This window comes from Myotis myotis, unplaced genomic scaffold (assembly GCF_014108235.1).
Source record: "Myotis myotis isolate mMyoMyo1 unplaced genomic scaffold, mMyoMyo1.p scaffold_m19_p_1, whole genome shotgun sequence".
NCBI lineage: Eukaryota > Metazoa > Chordata > Mammalia > Chiroptera > Vespertilionidae > Myotis > Myotis myotis.
Window position 1 is genome coordinate 114,103,953 of NW_023416313.1, and position 18,531 is coordinate 114,122,483.

The following is an 18,531-nucleotide window of genomic DNA, read 5'->3' on the forward strand; positions in this document are numbered from 1 at the left end:
TCAACTAATTAATTAATATAACTGGAGTGATGGAGAAGGTTTTATGGAAAAGATGATATTGAGCCTTGACTGCAAAAATAGAGAGGAAATCCAGTGGAAGAAAGGACACGAACAAAGGTAACAGGGATACAAAAGTGAAAGCATGTCCAGGAATAAAAAGATTTTAAAAAGAAAAAATGACCAGTAATGGCTAAGCAGTGAAAGAGGACTATAAGAAAAATTCAAGACTACTTAAGCAAGAATGTTAGGGATCTTAAGGAAATTAGTGTCAATTACTTTCTCACCTCGAGACCTAGGCATTTAAAATCTGCAGTGTACCATTTGGCACTTGATCATAAGTGGTCTGTAAACAAGTCTTTCCAGTAATGCGCTAAGCTTCTTGAGGATGGAACTATGTCTTCTTTTCTCTTATCCACATAATACTTAGTATAGTTCTGGGAGTAACTCAGGAAATATTTAATGGACTGAGGAACTAGGAGATGTTAGGGGATCAGATGGATCAGACAACAGGGAAAAGGCTTGGAAATGAAACTTTGGACTTGATTTACCTGGACAAGAAATCCATATTCCAGAGTAGGGATGTTCTTGCAGTGACCACTGACCTGATAAGAGTAAAAAGACAGACCCCATGAGCCTCCTATAAAACTGGCACCTGTATAGACATCACACACACCCTCACTTAGGATTCTCCTAAAGTAGCTAAGCCCTAGCTCCAGTCAGCTTAAGTAATTCCAAAGCTGGAGAGACCTTTAGACATTTCTGCAAAAGGTTCTTAAAAAGAGCTGGCCCAGCCAGCCGGTCTGGCTCAGTGGTTAAGCTTTGACCTATGAACCAGGAGGTCTTGGTTCTATTCCTGGTCGGGGCACATGCCCAGGTTGTGGACTCGATCCGCACTAGGGGGCATGCAGGAAGCAGCTGATCAATGATTCTCTCTCATCATTGGTATTTCTATCTCTCTATCCCTCTCTCTTCTTCTAAAATCAATAAAAAAAATTTTTTTCTTTAAAAAGAGCTGACCCATCCTTAACCTTCTTCAAGGTAGGTAGAATAGGTTAGTACAGCAGCTATCAAGTCTTAACCACACCTAATAAAATCATAAAATGATATTTCATTGGGATACCCAACCCCAGACTTTCTGCTTTATGGCCTGCTATCAGAGAAGCTTGCTCAATAGCTTAGATATAAATAAGTTTTCAGCTATTAAAAAATGTGTTCCATTCCACCCAGTCATGGTACATGCCCAGGTTTGATTTATGATGCTTGGAAAACCATTCTTCCACCTCATTTTAAGAAGCTATACTCCCACAATTCCACTCCCACCCTCCTGATACCCAAGTCAAACCCGCCCCAGCTCATGTACCAAAGGAGAGGTCCGTGCTGGGGGAGGGAAGCCCAAGTGCTGGGGGCACAGGAGACCTGCCTGGGGGCTGGGAGAGTAGCCAAACACTTCCACTTTGGGGTTCTTCATGGTACAGGAGATGGAACGGTTCATGAGGCGCCCAACCCGAAGCTCTGGTACAGCAAGTTTGCCTTTCAGCATGGAGTCCTGTATAATAGGGAAACTGGGAGACCTGGAGAGAGAGCAAGGAGAAGTGATTACACTGGGGATTCAGTATGAGTCCTAGGAGAGGTTTGGAGACAGTGGGTCCTAGGACAGAATAAGTGAAGTAACCTAAGTCAAAGATGGACGTATGAAGGAAGTTCTACTGGATCTAAAAACTGTTAAAGTAAGTAAATAGATCATACATCTGAATTGATTTTTATGTCATTATCTATGTGTTTTTCTGGTAATCTATTTCTATTTTCACCCTTACCAGGTATGGAATGATCCCTTGGAGAGAATGCTTGTTTCACTTACACATTGTGTGTGTGTCCGTCTATTTACCGGTATATACATATGATTAAGTGCTAAATACTGTACTAGGCAAGAATTAGTTTCATCCCATAGAGCCTGATGTCCTGACTGTCAACAACAGTACCTGGGAAGCTGCAAATCTGGGCCTGTATTTGCCTTTGGGAAGATCAGAAAGCACAGGAGGGGTGATGCTTTATTTATTAGATAACTGATAAAGCAATGTACCCTTGCATAAGAGCAAGGAGTTGGTGTCTGCTCTCTGACTCTGCCTCGTTAGGATAGGGAATAAGGACAAGGGTCAAATAAATATGGAAAGATTAGCATACATTTTTCCAAATACATACCAGTTAGGTATTGTGATTTACATAAAGAGTGGGGTATAAAAATTGGGATCAGGAGTAGAAGGACAAGGAGCACATGTGGATACTTTTAGTAGTTAAAGGTACAGAATTCAGAGGACCCAAGGAGAGGACAAAATAGATACATTTAGGTAATCAAGAAGGTGGGGTGGGGGATTAGACAAGACCAAGGTGACTCGAGATGATTAGCTCCCAGAGAAGCACTTACTTGGGGATAGGTGAGAAGATGCTGAGGCCAGCTCGGAACTTCTTGATGGTACCAGTTGCCTTGAACCAACTGTGCCTCTTCTCCTGCTGGGTCTTCAAGAAATCGTTGCTGAGATGTTTCCATTGTTGGGATGTGAACATACCAAGGATCCTAAGGAATGAAAGAAAAAGGGCTTAGGAAAGCTCAGGCAGGGGAATAGGCCAAGAAATAGGACTATGAAAGGCAACTAATCTAAAATTCAGACCCAGGGACTGCAAAAGTAGTTGTGGTGGCAGAATGTGTCTGAATCCCCTCCCCGTATGACTTTAGCACATGAAAATGTACTGTCCTAAAGTACCTCTTTACCTAACTAGGGGGTAAACGCCCACTCCCATTACCTAGTCTAATAGACCTTAAAAATTCTGAGATGCTTTGCCTTTAGAGGGAGATCTCAAAGGTAAGCATACAAAAGTTGTGAACCTTGGAATTTGTTGCCAAGAATGACTATATACTGAAAGTGAAACAAAAATAGTGGTAGAGAAGTAAGTATCACCCTCTGCCTTGTGAATAGTGAAGAAAAAAACTAAGGACATGAGAGGTATTGACACTGTCAAGTGAAAAATTACATCCCCAAATTTATGATTTTCAATTTGAGCTGGGCCCTCAGCTAGTCTTCTCAATCCTTTTATTTGCCCTCGATCAGTCTCTCTAGTATTACTCTAAGTCAGTGATTTTCAACCGATTTTCAACACCGCAAGAATTTTTAAAACATGTAATACCTGACTATTTAGTCAGGGGCACTGACCTCTTTTCCCTTAGATTGTCAAATTTAAAATGACAACACTCAACACAACTATAGCCATCTGGTTTGAATTAATAAAAATTATACTTTTTTTTGTCCTACCAGTAGAAAAAATATTTTTTGGTGTGCTGCAGAATTTTAGTGCATTGAGATGAAAAAGGTTGAAAATCGCTGCTCTAAACTATTATCTTAAATCCTTATCACCTTCTTTAAGCAACTAACTTCACCTTCAACAAATGACCTCCCTTTCTTTTAGAGAAAAATAGAAGCCACCAAATATCAGCTCTCTTGATTTTCCAACCTAACTACCAAAAAATCTATTTCTATTTTCACCCTTACCACAATCCCTCCATTCTTTGGAGACAAGGTAATCCTATTATTAAGGATCAATGCCTCTGTTTGTGCTCCAGCTCTCAGCCCCTTTTTGTCTCTGTAGGGACCTTGATCCATCAATTATCCCCCTTTATTATCAATTCCTTTCCCAGTCTACAAAAAGTTTCAAGTTTCTGCCCCTCAGTTTGGCTACCTAGCTACCTCTCCCTCTTTTCCTCCTATCCTCATTCAAATTTCTCAACCTATACTATTGTTTCTACTTTATTGCTAACCACTCACTTTTCAACATATCCTACCTTCACCACTCCACCACATCTGCTCCCATCTTGATGCTAAATCCAACAGAAACTTCTAAGTTCTCTTACTTATCCTCTCTGGCACCTAGTCTTCCTTGTAGAAACTCTTCTCTTTGCCTTCTGTGACACCATTCTCTTCCCATTCTTCTCCAACTTCTCTGACCCATCTCCAGTGTTTCTTATTCTTCTGCTTACCCTGATAATTTCTTGGGTATTTTGTCTGGATGTTAAAAGGTGTTTTGCCCTTGATCTTTTCATTCCATCATGCTCTCCTCTAGCAATCTCCAATTCTACACTGGTTGTAATCTCCACCCGTAGACTGATATACATCTTCAATCCTAATCTCTCCTGTAAGTACTAAATCTACATATGTATCTACTAAGCATAGCCACTTAAATATCCCAAGGTTACCTTTAAACGACATGTTTAAAATGGAACTAATTATCTATCCTCATTCCACAAACCTGCTCCTCTTTTTTAAATCCCTATTTAAACTGGTGGTATTACAATTTACCCAGATATCTGGGATGGAAACCGAGGAGTAACTTTCCACTACTCCTTGGCTTATGACCACATACAATATATCCAAATCAATCTTCAAGTCTTACTGATTAAAAAAATATATCACAGCCGAAACCGGTTTGGCTCAGTGGATAGAGCGTCGGCCTGCGGACTGAAGGGTCCCAGGTTCGATTCCGGTCAAGGGCATGTACCTGGGTTGCGGGCACATCCCCAGTAGGAGGTGTGCAGGAGGCAGCTGATCGATGTTTCTCTCTCATCGATGTTTCTGACTCTCTATCTCTTTCCCTTCCTCTCTGTAAAAAAATCAATAAAATATATTAAAAAAAAAAAAAAAATTTAAAAAAATATATCACAAATAGAATTTTTTGTCACCATTAAATGTCTGAATTTTAACCAGATTCTTGGACTGGGGGTTCCTATCCATCCAGCTTGTTCAATTTTAGCACCTGTCTCATCTCCAGTAGCTTTTCCAGAACTGCTACCTTCACCAGAAAGCTCCATGAGTTTTCTCAATTCAAACTTGGGCTTCTCCAGCATTTTGACTTTACTAGCAAAGACATCATGGAGCAGATACATAGATTGGCAAGCCTTTTCTTTGTCTTTTTCCAGTGCTATCTGGAATCAGTTTATTGACCACTTCTCTCAAGTCATTTACATCTCTCAGGTCACAATTATCATCTTCTTCTGGATTTGGTGGACCTGTTGATGCTGAGCATAAGAGGTCTTCTGAATCTGACTGTTGCATTTTTTTAGTAAACCAACACAGAATAGACACAGTAAATAGCCATCAGTAGTCTTGACATCAACAAGAGCTTCAATCACGGTCTGCTATTTTTTGACCACGGAGCACATTTTGTCACAGGTAAGATTCATGGAAATTAGTCAAGCAGTTGTGCCCTGAACATCCTCAATTATTAGCTTGAGTTTTCTAAATGCAATTTCATCATTCTGCAGATCAGCTAGGCTTGCTTCAAAAACACAACCCTGGAAATCATCAGATGCAATTTTGGTTCCTTGACTTCTGGTGACTAGTGTTTTTCCAGTATTTCTTATATTAAACATAGCTGGTGCTTTCACATCACACATATCCTTCTTAGAAAATGGATCAACCACTTTTTTCTTTGCTCCTTTTGCCACCCTTCATAAGGTACTTGTTCTTGCTGACTGACATGATGCTGCTCAGAGAGCCAAAAAGCAAGTCTTATTGATTCTATACTTCATAAATCTCTCCAGTCTATCTCTCATCTCTATTCTTACCTGCAGTCACACTTTGATTCAAGCCCTCATCATTTCATGTCTGGACTTCTACAAAAGCCTCCTAATAAACTAGTTCTGATCTCTTGTCTCAACCCCTTCTACCTATTTTGCCCAGTGCTACCAGAATAGTGTTTTTAACCCTTTGCGGTCCAATTTTATTTTTGGAATTCAAACAGTCTGGTCCAAATTAATTGACGGGATTGAATGTTGAAGTTATCTGTCTCACTAGACCTCAGCTCGACGTTGGACCTGCTCCTAGCGCCTGGTCTGTCGAGTCAGTCTCCACGTTGGCCCGAAAAAGGTTAAAGTTAAATCAACTATGTCCTTTCTCTGCCTAAAACCCTATAAAACTCCCACTCCCGACAACATAAAAGCCCATGATCCTCTCTGATTTGGACCCTTTCCTGCTTTTCTGGCTTCAGTTCCTGCCACTCTTCCCTTGCATTTCACTAGCAATATTAACTGCCTGAAGCTTCCTACATACATGCTGCTTCATGTTACTGTGCCCTAGCAAATGTTATTCACTCTTAGAGTCTGTTTATACAGGCAACTCTCATCTATCCTAGAAAATCATTATTCATCTCCCTTTTATTCATTCATTCATAGTCCTCCTCCTGCCACCAGACTGAGTCACTCCTTCCTCTGTGTTCTTTCTAAAACTTGTGTATTCACTTGTATTAGAACATGTATCTCCACTGGACTCTATTTGGAATTCACTGAGGGTAGACTCTGTAGCTCAATTCTCTTTATATACAAAATACTTAGCAAGGTGCTCAACACATTCAATATATTAAAACTGTCTGAGCTCCTAGACCCCACACTTTGAGAAAACTACAAGAGGAAATGTGAAGAGAATGGCTCTAATTCCAGGGTTGTACTTTTGCTTAAATACTAATGAACCTATCTTTTTACCTTCAAAATGTCTCAAGGCCGGATACCCCAGAACCACAGGCTCCTGTGCCTAACCATAAATTTGGCTCCCCAAATTTATTTTAGTCTTTTTTGGGCATATCTCAGAAAGACATTTTGGAAGAAAACATTCCATCCAAGGATGGACAAACATTCCGTCTGCCTGTCCATCCACCTATGTCTATAACCAGAAAGATCAAAGTTCTTACTTTTTCAACTGAAGACCCAGCCCAAACCCTTCCTTATTCGATGGCTGGAAAACCTCAATTGATGGTTCTGCAAAGAGAAGAGAAAGCTCCTAGTATGTATATGTCTCTATACTCCTGGGAATCCAAAGCCCCAGTTCAGTGGACTAGCTTCCTCAGATTCTAACGATACTGTAAACAATAATGGTGGAGAAGGAAAACATTTGCAGCAAAGGGTATAGTCTGGGAGCTGACTGACCAATTTCAAATATCCTCAACTTCTGTAAGGAAATTGAGGGGAAGGGGAAGAATAAATAATACCTGTGAACCAAAGAAAACAATTTCATTAACCAAGAAGGATTGGAGAGTTTACTACCAGTTGACAGGGAATGAAGACACGAGTGAGAGGATGCTGAAAAGCCCCTACCAATGGCCTGCAGATCATGTCCAAGGGCCTGATTCCTAGTACTTCTCATCTCTCTTAATTTAGGACGTTGGATTAGTTCATACTTGCCCAAAGTCACTGCCTTTACCTGGTCCATCAAGGTATTGAGAAAGAGAAAATCGCAGCCTCAACACAATAGGTTCTGTCCGGAGGACCTTCCAGGCTGTAGAAACTTCCTCCTAAAAAAATAAGGTCGTACCCGAGTCACAGCACCAAAATAAATAAGTAAATAAAAAAGAACAGAAGAGTAAGGGAAACAGTTTCCAATTTAGCAACAGAGAGAAACAGACCTGAAATTTTTCCTATACAACACACACACATGCACATAACAGTACACACGTCTGTGTATTGATGTTCAAAAAAAGACAGGGATGGAAAATACATGCTCCAAATATAGCATTCAGGAATAAGACTCCTGGGCTACATGAAAAAATCCATTAAGTCCAGCTATATATGTTGTTGGCAGGTATTAGCACCACTTACATCAAGGAAGCTGATGTTGATGTGGAGGTCAATGTCCACGTCATCGATAGTTCCATATTCTCTATAGAGATACAGGCAATCACAGGTGAGACTCATTAAGGGAGAAAGAAGGGAACAGAGACTGAGGTAGGAGAACTGAGCCAGGGCTAGGGGAGAGGGAATGGTAGAAGGTATCTCTGTACTCAGAAAGAAATGGCTTGTCCACTGCCATCTCTGAAGTGGAATCCCACCTGACAGATACAGAGTTCTCACTGTAGATCTCCTTCACGGCTTCAATGTCTGCATCAAGCTGTGGGTGTCGATATAGGTCAGCTGCACAGCTCCCCTGAGTCAGTAGCAAAAACAGTAGGGGGGAGGAAAACAGAGGGGTAAAGAGAGAGGTGAAAAATAAAATGAAGAAACACCAGGAGCAGGAAAATTAAACAGAAGCAGTACATATAAGCAAAAAGCTATGTACACAAAGGGGCTCTTGGTGGCTGCCCTAGCTGTGGATTTCATTGACAGACCAGTCTCTCTCCATCACCAGTCTAAGAAGTTTCAATAGACAACTGCAGGCTTTGCTTAAGGAATTCACATCCTTAAGTCTCAGCTTTTCCTCTCACACCTTGACCAGAATACTTAGGTGTCCCTTCTATGAAAACTCAGAACAGACCGAAGAATACAGAATTTAACTCAGCAAGGTTTTATCTGAAGAGTCCAACATTCCGGCTCAAGATCATGCCTTGGGTAGTGATGGCATTAAGCAATCATTGGCAGGTACTTTTTTTTTTTTTTTTTAATCCTCACCCAAGAATATATTTTTACTAATTTTTTTTTATAGGGATAGAGAATAAGAAAAACATCAATGTGAGAAAAAAAACAAACCATTGATTGGTTGCCTCTAGTATGCACCCCAACCGGGGATCAAACCCACAACCTAGGCATGCGCCCTGACTGGGAATTGAACCGCAATCTCTTGGTGCATGAGACAACGCCAACCAATTGAGTCATCTGGCCAGGGCACTGGCAGGGTAATTTTCCCATAATGATTGAAATGATCCCACTGGCTAGTGAGGGAAGTTATAAAATAATTATTTCCAAAGAACATATGGGTAGCTCTGGCTGGTGTTCCTCAGTCGTTAGAGTGTCAACCCACATACTGAAGGGTCATGGGTTTGATTCCAGGTCAAGGGCACATACATGGGTTGCAGGTTCAATCCCTAGTCAGCCCATATGGGAGGCAACCGGTATTTCCCTCTCTCTCTTTCTCCCCTCCTCCCTCCCCCTCTCTCTAAAAATCAATGGAAAAATAACCTTGGGTGAGGATTAACAACAACAACAAAAGAACATTTGGGTAGTCTCCATGTAGAGAGGATGTAGTTTACTCTAGGAAAGGTATGAGTCCTAGGCAAGAGCAAGGATATATCAGCTCTAACAAGATAAAGCTCAAACCACACCAACATTGTATCTCTGGTCCAGAATAATCTCTTTCACTCCTGATATATCCAGAGAGAAGCACATTTCCACCACCCAACATGGATGATAGACGCTGAAATCTCACCTGAACTCCATATAGAAATTCCTCTGATTCATTATCTCCCTCCGAATCATCATCATTCCAAAACTGGCCTTTGATGTCCTAGTAATGAGAAAGAAGCATATAACCCTTTATTGATCCCTGTTACCCCATGGAACAGAGAAGAGTGACAGGGTGGAAAATAGATCCCCACAAGGAATGGAAGAAGGTCCCTTGGGATAGCATAATTGAGTCACTATCCCTTTATTCCCCCCACCTCATCCTTCGGGAGCATCTAAGTCTTCTCCTGAATCTGGTTATAACCATGGCCTAGCTCTCTTTTGGTAGGATGGAGAAAAATAGGGAATTTTGACCTTCTTAAGTGTCAGCTATGATTGAGGGTCTGGCAGCCAGAACGGAGAAGGATGCAAAAGAATTCAATGTCAAGGTTGGTTCCTAGGCATAATCTAAGTTCTATATAAGCTAGCCTCTTCTAGAATCATCTAGCGACCCAAGGCAGCTCCAAAGCATATGTAAACTCTCTTGTCTCATCACTCCCTTTCTATCTTTTTCCTTCCCAAGAAAATCAACCTATACACACATCAAGTAATACTGTTTCCATGCCTCTTCTCCTTCCTTTAATTTCAAAGAACCAGTCTACCTTCCAAAGGGGTGGGAGGGAAAATACCAGGAAAAGATGAGGTCTGTACTTTGTCCCATCTACCCCTTGGATGATCAGTTGCAGAGGTGGGCAGTCAGTCCTCACCATTGGGTCAATGGGTCACACACACTCCGTCAGTGCTAGGCAGCACCCCTCCATACCACCAGCTGAACCCAGGCCAACGAGATGGGCATTTAGGAGGCCAAAAAGGGAGACAAGGGAGGGGAGTGATGTCAGAAGATGACTGGAGATCTGCTGGGGATGGTAGGCTCTGCTGCTGTGGTGGTAACAAGTCACTGTCCTGTAGAAAGTAGACGACAAGTGGTTTCATCACCAGATAAAAACTAGTGTATATACACAGCCACACATGTTTATGGATACACATTTATTATACACTAGAGGCCCGAAGCACGAAAATCCATGCAAGAGTAGGCCTTCCTTCCCCCGGTTGCCAGCACCGGCTTCCCTCCAGCACCCAGGACCCAGGCTTCCCTCTGGCCACCAGCACCTGGGACCTGGATTGCTTCCCTCCACCCCGACTTTGTTTGGAAGGACATCCGGAATGATGCCTGGAAGGACATTGGGTCTAATTAATATATTACCTTTTTATTATCCTATATAATAAAACCCTAATATGCTAAGTGTCCAGTGGTCTGGTCAGCCATTCAACCAATCAAAGCATAATATGCTAATGATATGCTAAGGCTGCTCAACTGTTTACTATGACATGCACTGACCACCAGGGGGCAGACGCTCCGACCAGTAGGTTAGCTTGCTGCTGAGGTCCGGTCGATAGGGACTGAGCAAGACAGGCCAGACACACCCTGCAGCCCTCCCACGGTCCCTCCCCAGCTGGCCAATCTCCCGCATCCCTCCCCAGCCTTGATTGTGCTCTGGTGGGGTCCCTTGGCCTGGCCTGCGCCCTCTTGCAATCTGGAACTCCTTGGGGGATGTTGGAGAGCCAGTTTGGCGCAACAGCGGAACGACTGGTCACTATGACACGCACTGACCACCAAGGGGAAGACGCTCAACACAGGAGCTGCCTCCTGGTGGTCAGTGTGCTCCCACAGGCGGAGCGCTGTTCAGCCAGAAGCTACGCTCACGGCTGGCGAGCGCAGGGGCAGTAGTGGCAGCCTCTCCTGCCTCCATGGCAACGCTAAGGATGTCTGACTGATGGCTTAGGCCCGCTCCCCCCTACGGGGGTGGGCCAAAGCCATCAGTCGGACATCCCCTGAGGGCTCCCGGACTGCAAGACGGTGCAGGCCGGGCTGAGGCCCCCCCCCCCCCACCGCATGAATTTCATGCACCAGGCCTCTAGTTATAGATATGTACAGACACTTATACACCGAGACATACTTGCATGCATGTGCATACACTTGTACACATAGATCTTTATAGATAACAAACCCTGAAAGCCCTATAGAAACATAAGACATTACTGTTCTATTTAAGCTGGAGAGTTGGGAGTGGAGAAAGTTCCTGCTCTAGTTCATAACACTGTACCAACCCTTGCAGACAACCAGGTGTTTATGCTACTCTATTACATCAGTTCATTTGGAACATTTTTCACAGTAACAACTTCCATCAGAATCAGATTCTTTGGGAAGTTTTTACCCCCAATTACTTCTACAAGTCATCATTATCTCTTATTAAACATCAGTATCACTAGAAACCTTTATATGACAATCATAGCTAATTTAAAAAGTCTTCAATTATACTGAATACCCTCTGGTAGGTACAGTCTGAGCTGTTATGGCCAAAATAATGCCCTGGACTCATCTTGGCACCTTTTCCCAAACCAAAATACAATAATAATCCCAATAAATGCTCAGAAAAACAGGAACCCATAGTCCTTTCAAAAAATAAGAACCACTATTCTGGGCCTTTCTGGCTTTGCTTGTATGTCTCACCCACTCCAACCTTAAACAGAGGGCTTCTTGGTTTCTAATATGGTTCTGTTGAACCTTCTTGGTTTCTAGATCAGAGGTTTTTGAATGGGCTTTGTAGATCTGTAGCATCAATACAACCAGGGAACTTGTTAAAAATGCAAATCCAAGGAATCCTACTGAGATCTACTGAATTAGAAACTCCAGAGGTGGGAGGAGGGCAGTAATCTGTTTTTTAAACTTTATTTTTATTTCAGAGAAGAAGGGAGAGGGAGAGAGATAGAAACATCAAGGATGAGAGAGAATCATTGATTGGCTGCCTTCTGCACGCTCCCTACTGGGGACTGAGCCCCCAGCCCAGGCATGTGCCCTTGATTGGAATCGAACCCAGGAACCTTCCTTCCATAGGCCAATGCTCTATCCACTGAGCCAAACCAGCTAGGGCCAATAATCTGTTTTTTAACAAGCCCTTCAAGTTATTCTGGTGCATAAAAATTGAGAATCACTGTTCTAAATCCTTGTGTTCCAAGGACCTGTGGTGTTTCCCTCAGATACCAACTTAAGCCTGGTAACTGACCCATTATGGCGACCTAAGGCACAAAGCCAACACAAACAGCACAGCAGTTCCCCAGCCAACACTACCTGACCCATCAAAAACAATATGCAGCATAACCAATGGACACAGACACTGGGGTGGTGGGGGCTTGCTCAGGGTAGAAATGGCTGGGGGGTGGGGGGTGTAAATTGGGGAAAAGGGAGACATATGTAAAACTTCAGACAATATCCTATCTAATAAAAGAGAGACATGGTAACTAGCCATACCTCCACTACCCTTCCCATTGGCTAATCAGGGCGATATGCAAATTAACTGCCAGCCAAGATGGCGGCCGGCAGCCAGGCAGCTTGAAGCGAACATGAGGTTTGCTTGCTTCAGTGATGGAGGACTCCAACGTTCCCCGCCTGCCACTGCCGGCCTCTGAGCTTTCTGTTTGAAACATTGTTACAAATATAGAAGCTAAACAAAACCCCAGAAACCTGCTTTCAGCCAGCAGGGATCTCAGAGCTGGAGCTGAAACAGTGTTTTGATTATAGAACCCAAACAAACCAGATACCTGCTTTCAGCAGCTGAGGCTTCAGAGCTGGAGCCAAGCCTCAGAGCTAAAGCTGGCCCAGAATAAAAAAAAAGAAAAAAAGGAGCAGTTGGGAGCTTCAGTCACCCGCCAGCCTGAAAACAGCCCTCAGCCCCTCACCCAGACTGGCCAGGCACCCCAGTGGGGACCCCCACCCTGAAGGGTGTGTGACCAGCTGCAAACAGCCATCATCCCCTCATCCAGGCTGGCAAGGCACCCCAGTGGCGACCGCCACCCTGATCCAGGACAACCTTCAGGGCAAACCAGCCGGCCCCCACCCGTGCACCAGGCCTCTATCCTATATAGTAAAAGGACAATATGCCTCCCAGCACCGGGCTCAGTGGAGCAGCGAGGCCTCCCGGCACCAGGATCAGCGTGACAGGGGGCAGCGCCCAAACCCCCTGATCGCCCTGCGGCTCTGTGTGTGACAGGAGGCGGGGCCACAACTTCCCTATCCGCCCTGCTCTGTTCGTGACAGGGGAAGGCACCCCAAATCCCTGATCAGCCCTGCTCTGTGCCTGATAGGGGGAAGCTCCCCAACCCCCTGATCGCCCTGCGGCTCTGTGTGTGACAGGGTGCGGCGCCCCAACCCCCGATCGGCACTGCTCTGTGACAGGGTGCAGTGGCCCAAACCCCCCCACGGGCCCTGCTCTGTGTGTGACGGGGTAGAGCCATAACCTCCCCATCAGCCCTGCCCTGAGTGTGACAGGGTGTGGTGCCCCAACCCCCTGATCCGCCCTGCTGTGTGTGACAGGGGGTGGTGCCCCAACTCCCCTATCGGCCTTACTCTGTGAGTGACAGGGGGGAGCTCCTCAACCCCCTGATGGGCCCTGCTCTATGCATGACAGGGGGGAGCTCCCCAACCCCCTGATCGACCTTGCCCTGTGCGTGACAGGGTACGGAGCCCCTACCTCCCTGATGGGCCCTGCTCTGTGAGTGACAGGGGGCAGTGCCCCAACCCCCTGATTGGCCCTGCTCTGTGCGTGACGGGGTGGCGCCACAACCTCCCCATCGACCCTGCCTTGAGTGTGACAGGGGGCGGTGCCCCAACCCCCAATCAGCCCTACCCTGAGCATGACTGAGGGTGGCATCGCAACCTCCCGATCCGCCCTGCTCTGTGCATGACAGGGGGCGGCGCCACAACTCCCCAATCAGCCCTGCTCTGAGCCCGACCAGGGGCTGCACCTAGGGATTTGGCCTGCCCTGCTCTCTGCCACCCGGGAGCAGTCCTAAGCCAGCAGGTCGTTATCTCCCAAGGGGTCCCAGACTGCGAGAGGGCACAGGCCGGGCTGGGGGACCCCACTCCCCCGCCCCCCCCCGAGTGCACAAATTTTTGTGCACCGGGCCTCTAGTGTGTGTGTGTGTGTGTGTGTGTGTGTATGTATGTATGTATGTGTGTGTGTATATATATATATATACTGGAAGCCTGATGCACGGCATTCATGCACTGGGGTGTGTGGGGGTCCCTCAGCCTGACCTGTACCCTCTCCAATATGGGAGCCCTCTCCAATCTGGGAGTTTCTGTCTGTCTTTGCAATCAGATGAGCAAATTGTCTGAGACCCCCCAACTCAGTTTGGTTTGTTACTCACAGAATAATAGAGGCATTTTTTTTTTCTTTGCTTCATTGGTGGAGATTTCCTGGAAGTTTTAGGATATCTTCCCTTTAATTTTTCCTAGATAGTCTGATTTTACTTATGTCTTCTCACCTTTGCTTTTCCTCCATCCCCCACCACAACAGTGCTCCAGGCTCACTTTGCTCTAGTGCAGCCATGGGCAAACTACGGCCCGCGGGCTGGATCCAGCCCGTTTGAAATGAATAAAACTAAAAAAAAAAAAAAGACCATACCCTTTTATGTAATGATGTTTACTTTGAATTTATATTAGTTCACCCAAACACTCCATCTATGCTTTTGTTCCAGCCCTCCGGTCCAGTTTAAGAACCCACTGTGGCCCTCGAGTCAAAAAGTTTGCCCACCCCTGCTCTAGTGTCTAGATCCGTCTGCTACCAGAACTACAATTCCCAGCATTCCTGGTGCTCCGCGCGCTCTGGGCTTCCACTTCTGGTCCTGGGGCTGCCACCAGAACTACTATTCCCAGAATTCCTGGTGCTCCCCATGCTCTTAGTTTTCCCTTCCTGCTCTGTCTCCATCCCAAGGCCTCCCACTCTGCCAAGTCTTCTAAACCCCCAGCTCTCCCTCTCTGCTCTCCATCTGGCAGCTTGGGGAGCCAAGTTCCACAAGCCACTCCATTCTCCGCCAGCTCTCCCACTCTGATCTCCACCTGGTGCCTGTGTATGCAAATTAACCCGCCATCTTTGTCAGGTTAATTTGCATACTCACTCCTAATTGGCTGGTGAGCATAGCGGAGGGATGGTAAATTTACATGTTTCTCTTTTATTAGATAGGATACTAGAGGCCCAGTGCATGAAATTTGTGCACTGGGGGCGAGGGGGTGTCCCTCAGCGCAGCCTGCACCCTCTCCAATCTGGGATCCCTGGGGGATTGGGCCTAAACTGGCAGTTGGACATCCCTCTCACAATCCAGGACGGCTGGCTCCCAACCGCTCACCTGCCTGCCTGCCTGATTGCCCCTAACCGCTTCTGCCTGCCAGCCTGAACACCCCCTAACAATTCCCCTGCCAGCCTGATCGTCGCCTAACTGCTCCCCTGCCGGCCCGATCGCCCCCAACGACCCTTCCCTACTGGCCCAGTCGCCCCGAATTGCCCTCCCCTGCAGGCCCTGTCACCCCCAACTGCCCTCCCCTGCAGGCATGGAAGCCCCCAACTGCCCTCCCTTGCAGGTCTGGTCCCCCCAACTGCCCTCCCCTACTGGCTTGATCACCCACAACTGCCCTCCCCTGATGGCTATCTTATGACCACAAGGGAGTGGCCATCTTGTACAAGGGCATGATGGTCAATTTGCATATTACCTCTTTATTATATAGGAATATAGGAAAACATAAAAAAACAATATGCAAAAGGAAATTGAAAGTGAGGTTCTTAAAGATGAAATAGCCTGATTTCTGAGATCTACTTTAAAATCCCACTCTAGCACAAAAAAAGAGAGGGATAGATGAAATAAGAATGGCAAATGCCAATTATGGATGAAACTGGGTGACAGGTACATGAGGGTTTCTTGTACTCTCAACGTCTTAAAAAAAAAAAAAAAAAGCAGAGGCTATTCTTGGACTCTTACCAGGGCTCTCCCTAAAAAGTCAACTCTAAATGTAAACAGGAAGATTATCCCTGAGACTCCACAAATGCATCCTTGTTATTTTTCAAACATACCAACCAGATTCCCACCACACGGCCTTTGTCCCCTGCTGTTCCCACTTCTTGGAATGCTTTTCACCCATATGTCTCCATGGCTTGCTCCTTCACTCTTTCAGATCTCTACTCTAAGGTCGCCTTGACCATCCTATATAAAACAGCAAAACCCCAACACAAACATACTAGCACACTCTATCCCCCTTGCCCTGCTTTATTTTGTTTCACAGCACTTATCATGCTTTGACATACAAAATGTTTGTTTATTGTGTTTATCTTCCACCACAAAGTAAGGTCTGTGGTGGCATAAGTTTTGACTGTTTTCACTGCCTCTATTGCCAGATTCTCAACACATATTTATTAAATGAATCAATCAATCAATCAACTGTCTGCTGGATACTTAAGTCAAAGGGCAAATACATCTAAGCACCTAAATGCACCTACACATAGACAAAATCATTCAAAAAGGATTTTAAAAAGCAAGACTCCATTCACCTTTAAGAGTAGCTGAGAACCGGAATATGAAGATCTGGGGGCTGGGTTTGTGAGACTTGAAAATGAACAGTCAGGTGCTAATCTGGATGATCACAGAGGAACAAAGGAGGAGGCACTAATGTCCAGCCTAGGCTATCTTGAGCTGGGCGGTAGGATGACGGCAGAGTAGGTCAGAAGTTCTAACTTCCTCCAGGTCTTTGTCACTGTGGAAGTCAAGAAACAGCCTCTCTCCAAGGGCTGTTGTTGCTTGGTTTCTGCTGTTAACACAAGGAGAAAAAGGTAGTTCAGAGAGGATTTTTCTTGTCCAGGAAGAAACAATTCAGAAACTACCATCTTTTCCAAACCAGGCTGTTTCAGTGAAAGATACTTGCCACTTTCTACTATCAATGCCCATTCCTCTCAAGAGATGGAGAATGGGTTTAAAAGGCGAGGAGTGGGGGAATGGGAGTGGTGAGTCATGAAATTCAGACTCAGATATTTTTCAAGAGGAATAAACCTGAGAGATAACCTATTTCAAAGCTTTCATGTTATACATAGACTACAGGTGTAGGGAGGTCAAGCAACTTGCTTAGTATAGAGCAGTGGTCTCAACCTTGGCCGGCACATTAGAATCATCTTTTTAAAATCCTGATTTCTGGGCCTCATCCTCCGGAAATTGTTTCTTTGTTATGGGGTGAAGAAACAATTTCCGGAGGATGAGGGTCAGAAATCAGGATTTTAAAAAGATTCCCAGGTGATTCTAATGTGCAGCGAAGGTTGAGAACCACTGAGGAACTGAAACTTAAGCATATTTGACAGGTCTTAATTATATCTATCTTTACATGATGTGATTTTAACTAATTTAAGGGGTTCATAATGAGTTAAACAAGAAAGACCTGATTCATCTAGAGGAGGTAAAGGAGGGACCCTTTTCAAAAGAAGCGGGGCCAAATGTGTGTGAGCAGTGTCGAGGGGCGTCCTCCAGCTCCGAGAATGCTTTATGGATTTTCCTGGGAACAGACCGAGTGGGAGTAAATCTCGGTCTGGATCACAAAGGTCCTCCCCTGGTCCACAGGCGCTCTCGGTGCGACAGCTTCATCTAGTCAAAGATCGCCACGCTTAACTCTGGGGCTGACTCCCAGCTTGGGGTCTTGGGAAAGGAGGTTACTCTGCTCCGTATCGAGTGCTCTTTTCTCAGAAAGACGAGGCCACCGAACAAAGAGTGCGGAGGAGAACCCACCGAGGGCGGTGCTCGCAGAACGCTATCTCGGGTACCCCGTGGAGGGAGGAAGCGGGGTCTGCCCCCCAAACACGAGCCGCCACCGCGCTTCCAGGACAGGCCCGGAGGCCTCCCGTGGGGGAGTCTAAGTCTCCTCCGGAGACCCCAAGGACTCCTGCTTCCCGGGGAAGCAGGTCTACGCCTGAACTGTGTGGCCCGCCGCCCGGCCTGGAGCGGAGCCTGCCCAGCCGAGGGGAACCCCTCAGAGCCACCCGGTGCAAGCCCCTCGCTTCCTCTACCCCGGCCGGCGCGGCGGGCCCCGCACCCTTCACGCGTCCCAGCCGCCCCGCCCCTCCCCGTGGAAGCCGCTTCACAGGTCGGCCTCGCGAGTACTCACGGCGACCCCGGGCCGCGCGCGGCCGCCACTGAGGGGACGAGCGGCCCGGGACGCCCCGCGGGGGCGGAGCGGCAGAGCGAGGGGCGGGGGCCGGGCCGGGCGGGCGAGGTCGCGCTTCCCCCCCGCCCCGTCGTTCCGTCACGGGCGCGCTGAACTATTCTGCGCATGCGCACACGGCGATCCCGTGACCACTTGGCCCGCTCCGGACCAACCACCATGCGGCCTGCCCCCTGGGCGCGCGGCTGCTGGGGACGCCTCGCTGGCGGAGCCTGCGCAGTGCTGGCTGGTTGGGTGGGCGGTGGGGCAGGGGGTGCGATTGGGAGGAGGTGGGGGTACGCCGTAAATATCAGGTGGGTGCGTGAACAAACAG

At 46.3% G+C, this 18,531-nt stretch overlaps 1 protein-coding gene and 1 pseudogene across 11 annotated transcripts in view; both read right to left on the reverse strand.

Annotated features, from left to right (window-relative positions):
- The window catches only part of PARP6 (poly(ADP-ribose) polymerase family member 6), a 40,997-nt gene extending 22,680 nt beyond the window's left edge, over window positions 1-18,317 (reverse strand). For 4 of the 11 annotated variants that reach the window (XR_004973896.1, XR_004973895.1, XM_036348051.1 and 1 more), the window contains exons 1-11: window positions 18,162-18,316; window positions 16,567-16,823; window positions 9,895-10,090; window positions 9,174-9,251; window positions 7,864-7,958; window positions 7,634-7,694; window positions 7,239-7,329; window positions 6,730-6,796; window positions 2,423-2,572; window positions 1,361-1,571; window positions 549-602 (exon numbers count right to left, since the gene is read on the reverse strand). Coding sequence is in view for 9 of the 11 variants with exons in the window: in XM_036348051.1 (XP_036203944.1) it covers window positions 549-602; window positions 1,361-1,571; window positions 2,423-2,572; window positions 6,730-6,796; window positions 7,239-7,329; window positions 7,634-7,694; window positions 7,864-7,958; window positions 9,174-9,251; window positions 9,895-9,897 (810 nt within the window). In the remaining 2 variants the exon portion in view is untranslated. Of the gene's footprint in view, window positions 1-548; window positions 603-1,360; window positions 1,572-2,422; window positions 2,573-6,729; window positions 6,797-7,238; window positions 7,330-7,633; window positions 7,695-7,863; window positions 7,959-9,173; window positions 9,252-9,894; window positions 10,091-16,566; window positions 16,824-18,161 lie in introns of all 11 variants that reach the window. The other 7 variants (XM_036348111.1, XM_036348045.1, XM_036348062.1 and 4 more) reach the window with 4 other exon arrangements.
- Window positions 4,646-6,714, reverse strand: LOC118675425 (annotated as a pseudogene).
- Window positions 18,318-18,531: the final 214 nt, after the last annotated feature.